Source organism: Apteryx rowi, unplaced genomic scaffold (genome assembly GCF_003343035.1).
Source record: "Apteryx rowi isolate R43461 unplaced genomic scaffold, aptRow1 scaffold_2, whole genome shotgun sequence".
Classification (NCBI taxonomy): Eukaryota; Metazoa; Chordata; class Aves; order Apterygiformes; family Apterygidae; genus Apteryx; species Apteryx rowi.
In genome coordinates, this window is record NW_020448307.1 from 8014281 (window position 1) to 8022117 (window position 7837).

The window sequence follows — 7837 nt, forward strand, 5'->3', positions numbered from 1 at the left end:
GGAGAGTTTTCCTGACGCTGGCGCGAGACCCTCCAGCATGGCAGGCAGACTCCATGGATGTGGTTTTTCAATCACATCGCAGGGCTGGTTATTCTCCTGAACTCGGTGCAGATTTAGAGCAGGGAAGGGATCCAGGCTGACAGGCTATGCAGACTGAATGCTTGTGTTTTATCCAAAGAACAGGTATGTAAAGCCTAGCAGCAACCCTCTAGTTTTCCCCTCCGCTTACTCTGCCAGTGTGTTTCATTCCTGAATCTGTGCCATTGCTGAGGTGAAAAGGAAACCAGGCCTCATGGCTTTCCCGGCCCCAGGCCTGCTGGCTGCGGCTGGCTTGCATGGGAGCATGAGTCATTGCTGGAGCTTTGCAGATGCCCACATGACGGAAACAGGGCCTGAACCTGAGCAAGCTCATTTCGCCCAGATCACATGGTAACTGGCCTTTGGTCAGTGCTTGTTCTGCACTCTGGCTCCGGGAAGGTCCTTTAGCCCCACCCCACTGGAGCACAGTGGATCATCCCTCTGGAAGGGGCTAGTGACCCCTGAGTCCTGATGCAAGGGTGGACGGATGGCAGTGCTGAGGGTGCAGCACAGTGATGCTCCTGTTGTTATTGTCACAGGTACCAGGGCCAAGAAGGCTGGGCCCCAGCCTCCTATCTCAAAAAGGGGAATGGAGAGATGTTTTCACAGAAGCTGGGGTCAGGCTCCTCCACTCATTCGTGTGCCTTGGATCTGGATGGCATCTCCCGGCAGCAGAACGCAGCGAGCCGAGAGAAGGACGGGCTTGCCAGCCAGAGAGATGGGAGATTTGACAGCCGTCCGCTGCCTAATGCTGACATTCGACGCAGTAAGTGGCCAGTCGGGAAGACGTCGGTGGTGGCTGGGGTTTCAGTGCAGGCCTTCTTGTGGGCTTTTGGGCGACATAACCAGGTGTGAGGGAGCCAAAAGGCCTGCAGGCGCTGTGAGCTTTGCAGCAAGATTTGGAAGTGGCATTGCCTAGGCAAACAGGGCAAGTGAGCAGTGCTGCCCAGGGATCTGCTGGGATCACTGGATGTAATGGACACTGCCCCCCTCCCAGGCTGCAGATTTGACTCCAGACACTCTTCTCTCAGGAGCTGAGGCATTTTAAGATGACAGGTAGAGTCAGAGCTTCTAGGTCAGGCCTGCAGTGAAAAGGCAAATTCACTTGGTCACCTCAGCCTCATTTCCCAGTGGTACCTCCTGGTTCAAAACTACCTCCTGTTCCAGTGAGATGCTCTCAAAACCTGAGTGATCCATGTCGCTTTAGGTACTAGGCAGACAGGGCCCTCATTTGGCTGGCTTCCCAGGCTTTGTCCATGCTGCTCTGGGAAGGGGAAGGGCAGGAGGCAGCCTTTAGAGCGTGGACATGGAGACTGCCATACTTTCCTCTTCCACATGTCTTTGGGGAATGTGCATGGGACCCACAGCCAGAACCTCAACAGCATCTGAAATTCTTCCTCCACAGAGTCACCGAAGATGAGGCAGAGACCCCCTCCTCGCAGAGATCTTACCATAGTAAGTATATCCCAAGCCCTCCTGGAGGCTTGGAGACCCAGAGAGGGGTGGTGTTGTGTATGATTGGCCCATTCTTGATCTTCTCAAAACATCTGCTTACAGTCACTTGGAGACAGAAGACTGAGCTAGAGAGACCCCTGATCTGAACTAGTGTTGTTCTTATATCCCATTTGCCAGCAGAAGTAGAACAACAGTGGCAGAGGGAGATGGAGAGAAGCACTGAAAAGGAGCTCTGGTCTCTGGCTGTCCGCAGCCTGGGCTCTTCACCTGTACCATAGGCTCTACACTTGGTTGGGGTTAGAGCAGGCACGTGACCTTCCTGCTGTCATAAGACTCCTCTGTTTGCAATTGGTCTTTAGGTGAACCTTTGGTCAGTTTGTCCTGCAAGGCTAACTTGCCAGTGCAAGGTTGCAAGCCAGCTCCCTCCTTCTGGGGAGAGTAACTTTGCTGTTAGTGATACATCTGACAATCTGGACAGTTTCCTTTTCAGCTTGGAAATGATTTGGCGGTTTGTGTTTGTGAGAATACTGCATGGGCTAAGCTGACCACCCAGGCCTGCCTGTGCTAGCATGCTTCTCTGCAGGCTGTTAATCTGTGTGAACATTATGTTGCACCTTCTGTAGAAACATGTTGATGGGTTTTGGTTTTCATTGTCAYAGCCACGTGGTTTGAACCTGCCTAAACCTCCTGTCCCTCCTCAAGTGGAAGAGGAATATTACACCATAGCTGACTTCCAGACCACCATCCCGGATGGCATCAGCTTCCAGGCAGGAATGAAAGTAGAGGTGAGAATATCATCTTCCCTTCTCACATCTCCTTCACAGGAGAGCAGCACTCCTGACTCTCTTTGGCCCTGGGATCCTGTTTTGGGCAGGGAGGAACCGACCACTGTATTCTGGGTGGAAACTGAGCACGGTGGTGGATGTTATTGCATCTGTGGRCTGTCAGCATCCCAGGGCTCACCTAGAGCAGAAGAGAAACTCTTATGAGCTCATGAGGCATTGGAGTCCCTGGTGCTCCTGGCAGCCTCTTGTCCCCCAAGTGTGACTGAGCTAATGGAAATTAAAACCACATCAYAAATGGGAGTAGAGGTGGTATTTTTTTCTTATTTAGGCCTGTTCTAAACTTAAAAACCCTCACAGAATTGCTTAACTAGCGTACAGTTTTGCTGACAAAATCCCAGTTATAGATCTAATTATGCTTTTCCATGTGTAAGCTGTGTCTCTCTAAGAAGGCTTTTCCTTTATCACTGCCCCAGTCACCTCTTCTCAGTGGAGAGCAGGTCCTAGTCCCATTTCTGGAKCATACAGAAGCCAGAGGTTTGCGCGTCCGTGCAGGAATGCTGCTGGTTGACTGCTCCAACAGTGCCACGCAGTGGCCACTGCAAGTAGTTGAGAGAGCTGYGTCTTGGGAGAGTCTGTCCTGTCTTTCAGGGCCGGATTGTGRCAGCTCAGTGGAGCTCTCCTAGGCATTCATGTCTGATGTGTTATGTTGTTCCTTCAGTGAGCTGACCCCCAGTCTGCCCCAGTGCCAGCTCCCGGCACCTGGGTCACCTCTCCTAGCAGAGGTCATCAGCTGGATTCCCTCTCCTTAGGGTGTCAGTTGTGTGCTTTGCAGGCTGAGTCGGTAGTAACAGCTATGTGAAAAACWTTCGTGCTGGCTTTCCCTGTGATTACATGGAATTTGGATACCAGGTTGCAGGAGGCAAAAGCACCAAGGCCTYGTGTCATACTGATCTTATTTCAGAGATACTGAGCATCCCCTTTTGTGCAGAGAGGGCTGATGCATCCGTGTCTAAGGTTTCCTTTCCTCCTACAGGTTATTGAGAAGAACCTGAGCGGCTGGTGGTACATTCAGATTGAGGAGAAGGAAGGCTGGGCTCCTGCTACGTTTATCGATAAATACAAGAAAACAAGCAACGCATCCAGGCCAAAYTTCCTGGCTCCATTACCCAATGAGATGGCCCAGCTCCGGGTTGCTGATGCCGCAGTGGAAAGCAGTGCCAATGAAGAAGCCACTGGACCGTGCAGGCCTCTACCAGAGGCTCCTCCAAATGGTATGGACTGTGGAATRAAGTGGGCCAAAGACTGGAAGGGGAAGGAGGCTGCTGAGAGTGCGGACATAGCCTTCACCTCTGGGTATGAGGAGATCTCGGACCGTGATGTGGAGGAGAAGCCCAGCCTGCCACCCAGGAAGGAATCAATCATTAAATCAGAAGGAGAGTTAATGGAGAGGCAGAGGCCTCCTCCCAAGCCTCCAGGCATGATTTTGCCCATGATCCCACCAAAGCAGTCAGCAGCCCCAAAGGACAATAAGAAGCCAGAGCTGAAAACAGAGAAGGGCAAACTGTTCCAGCTGAAAAATGAAATGGGACTGGAATGTGGACACAAAGTGTCGGCCAAGGAAGTGAAGAAGCCAAATCTCCGACCTATTGTCAAGCCAACCAAGCCAAAAGCTGAGCCCTTGGAGGACAAGCCTGAGCCACTTACCCAGAATCCTTTCTTGAAATCAAGACCCCAGGTCAGGCCAAAGCCTGCTGCAGCCCCCCGGGCTGACCCACCTCCAGCTGATGATAAACTGGACATTTGTAGCCTGCGAAGCAAGCTTAGACCTGCAAAGTGCCAAGAGAAACCCTCTGAGCAGGACACCGCTGCCAGTGAAAATTCCTTCGGTAATACCACGGTCCCCTCAGAGACTTCTGGAAGGTTTCAGGAGCGACCGAGTGTGGAGAGCAAGCCTCTGCCTAAACTGGACAGCCACATCGCAAAAGAGGCACTGCCCAAATGTCCTCTGGGCCCAGCAAAGATAGCTCACCCTGAGCCGAAGAGTGACTACCCAACTCCCAGGGAGCCCCCGCCTCAGCGGCCTGTTGTACCACCCCGTAGACCACCGCCCCCAAAGAAAACAGCATGTCCTGCCTCTGGCCCCACGTCAGAGCTGAAAGCCCCAGTGCGGGAAGCACCTGAAATAAGATCTTCTGCCGTACCGGGCAGGCCCATGCTGGTTCCACCAAAAGCCAAACCGTTCCTGTCTGCTTCAAGCCAAGACGAAGCCAAAGTAAAAAGCAGCTTAGTCCCAAAGGTAATATCCAAGCCAGTGGAGAGAGGGGAAGCCAAGGAGAGGACCTCTGTCCCCTTCTCCAATCTGGACATCTCCAAGGAAGCTCTCTATGTGGCAGTGGCAGATTTTGAAGGCGATGAGGAGACCAACAGCTTTAAAGAAGGGACTTTATTTGAAGTTCGTGAGAAGAACAGCAGTGGCTGGTGGTTTTGCAAGGTCCTGACTGGGGGGCCCTGTTGGGAGGGCTGGATCCCTTCCAATTATCTAAGAAAGAAGCCATAGTCTGTCCTCTGTTTACACGGTTGGAGGTTCCTTGTTCTCTCACCTGAGTATTTAATTAGCTTATTAATTTATAGTTTGCCATAAGGCTGGCTTAAAAAAAAAAAAAAAGAGATACCATACATTCCAATTTGTCCCCTTCTGAGGTAGTGTGCAAGAAGCAAGCTCGACCTACGCGGCTAGGCCTCCATGTCCGATCTGTGTGCTCCCACCCTCCCTCCTCCCTGCGTCCCTGGAAATACTTCTCTCCTTTGGCCGTGTATGACAGCCCAGCCATGTAGTGCTGTTCTGAACAAGCTTCCTGGCATACAGGGGCTAACATGGTTCTCCCCGCTAAGGAGGACATTGATACCTTGACAGGCATTTTTGCCACCTGTACAGGGAATTCAAAGGAAATACAGCAGGAGCCAGGTCAAGAAATGAAGCTTGGCCTGATACCAGTGAAGGAAATCCAGACTCACAAAATGATTTGCTTTTCCCTGAGACTCAGGGTCATGGTCAAATGTTGTACGTCATATTGCTTAGTTCAGGTGTATAACAGAGTCATAGGAAACATGGAAACAAGGAGAAATGAGTGTTCAGAGTCAGGTCCCTATAGCTCTGTGTGCACATGCAGGCACACATGCACATTGGAGGTCAGGAGTTGTGCTCTAGTTAAGGTCTGTGCCTTGCTTCCCCACTGCGCATGCCGTAAGACAGTCCTTAGGTCCTTCTCTCTTCTACAATGACAAGTGTTAATTTAAACATCCTCCTCTTGGAAAAAAAATACACACACACACAAATATTACAGGTCCTCTCTGTGCTCGTCCAGGGCTCTATGCAGACTTGCACCTTGCAGTGTTACAACCAAACAAGAGGTGTTTTGCTTCGGTAGCTGAAGAATACTATGCAATGCACAGAGGACCAGAATGACCCCATAAGCCCTGGAAAGACGATGCTTTGCTTTCCTTCTAACACAGACTGCGCTGCCTGTTGGACTAASCGGGGACGGCCCGTTCCCGTGACCCACCAAGCTTCCCAGGGCTGGCAGGCAGCAGCCGGAGGTGGGTCCTTCAGTAGGTGCTGATATTATGAAGTGCAATCCAGAATGTGGGAGTTCAGCTCCTCATGACAGCCAGTTGTGAGGTGTGTCTGGTGCTCAGGTGTTCCCTGTCTCTCTGGCTAAATTCTCTTTCTCATGCTTCCTTATTTTACTTTTCTTCATTCTGCTGAGGGGAAGGGGACAGCATGGAAGAATACAAACTTCTAGTTGACTCTGTCTTCCTAACCATGCTGGTTTGTTAAACTCTCTGAAATGCCTTGTTTGTCTCCCCATCTGTCTGTCTTCCTGTACTCTAAATACTTTCATTACATCCTGTGTGTCAGTCTGCTTGGGGGCTTCAGGTCAAAGTGCGCCTGGGTTTTTTCCGTGAAACTCCTACCTGCCAAGCCTAATCTTGCAATATTTATCCAGGCTTGCAACGTTTATACCAGCAGGAAGACAGACGTGGTCTGCCCAGCTGTCACTCCCTTGTGCTCCTTTCTTCCCATCTGTACTTGGCTACTTGCAGATTCAGGACAACATTTCTCTGTCCGGAAGAGCTTTAAACTCAGCACTTCTGTGGGTTTATTGTTGACCAAGCCCATCTGCCCTGTCTATTCTAATTGCAACTGTAAGTGCTGCAGACGCAACTCTGCAGCCACATTGTTTTGCTGCTGAAAACAATTATAGTTTTCCCTCTAATTTGAGGCTGGCAGAATTGAAGACACTGCGTGCTGCAGGATTATTGTCCACTCCCCTGAACGTTTGCTTCCATCCCATATTTTCTTCTGTGAAAACATGTGTGGGTAAAGATATCTATCTCTGTCTGTGTACAGAATGAAAATGGTAGCGCCTGAGGCCAGGGTCATTTTGAGAAGGTGATGGGGGCAGTTTTTCCTAGCCCTTGTTTTGATCAAACAGAGAAGCCATCCTAGTGCATCCTAGTATCCAGAAGCCCCAAGGCTGATTTTTAGCCATGGGAATTGATGCGCCCAGGTCTCTGGCTGATTCCTCTCCCTCCCACCTACAATCTTCTCTGATCGCATGTTAGGGCTGACTCACCTGATCTGGCAATAAACAATACATTTGCAACAAGATCCAATAGCAAAGTTACTTGTGTGGCACTTAGAGGTGTTGACGTGCTCCCAGGAGAGTTGCACAGTGGGTTCAGAGAACAATACTGCCTTGTCTCTTTGCATCTCTTGCTCCATTAAAACTCTCTTGCTGTGGAAATGAAGGCAGCCCTTAGGATGAGTTGAGACAGAGTTGGCCAGCAGTCAAATTCAGCTCCCACTTTTGCTGAGGAAGGGGCCAGAAAGAGCCATGTCCCTCACCCCTTCATCCGTCCCGGTTGCTGTCAGTTGTTCCAAGCAGCAGGTTGAAGGGGCTGTGCACCCTTTTCCTGGGGTTGTGCTTTCTTGCTCTCTCTTTGCTGCACAGCCTTTTTGGTCTCAGAGGTGTCTGTCTCATTTCTCCATCTTGTAGACCTCACTGATCCAAATTTTCCTCATATGGGACAATGCTATTTCTGTTTTTCCATACTAAATGAGGGCTATTTCTGTTTTCCTCCCAGACTGAACAGTAGAACTGGTAGTGCTTCATATTGCTGACACAAGTACTGTATTTGGCTCATTGAGAGTGTGACAGGATTGGTCCTTTGTTCCTCAAGAGCTTCTAGGAAYGTAGGCTCAGTTCCCAGCACGTACTGTATGTGTGGGGTCATCCTTCGCAGGATCACRGGCACCAGATGCCTTCCCCATCCTACTGCTCCTCAGTCGGGGGGGGGGGGGATTGCCCCATGCTGTCTTTGAGGTGGGAACGGACCTCAGTCTGGAACAACGGATCCCAGTAAGGAAGATGCTGAGAACCATTGTGCCAATAGAGTTGTTTCYTTCGGCTATCCAACACTTCGCCCTTTTGCTTGGTAGCTACATAGACCCTCTG

At 50.6% G+C, this 7837-nt stretch overlaps 1 protein-coding gene across 1 annotated transcript in view; it reads left to right on the forward strand.

The window, feature by feature from the left end:
• SH3PXD2B (SH3 and PX domains 2B) overlaps nt 1-4922 on the forward strand; it is an 89240-nt gene extending 84318 nt beyond the window's left edge. Inside the window, exons 10-13 of the mRNA XM_026063550.1 lie at nt 618-844; nt 1484-1533; nt 2193-2318; nt 3352-4922. Of these exons, the coding sequence (XP_025919335.1) occupies nt 618-844; nt 1484-1533; nt 2193-2318; nt 3352-4875 (1927 nt within the window). The 3' untranslated portion in view covers nt 4876-4922. The remainder of the gene's footprint in view (nt 1-617; nt 845-1483; nt 1534-2192; nt 2319-3351) is intronic.
• Nucleotides 4923-7837: the final 2915 nt, after the last annotated feature.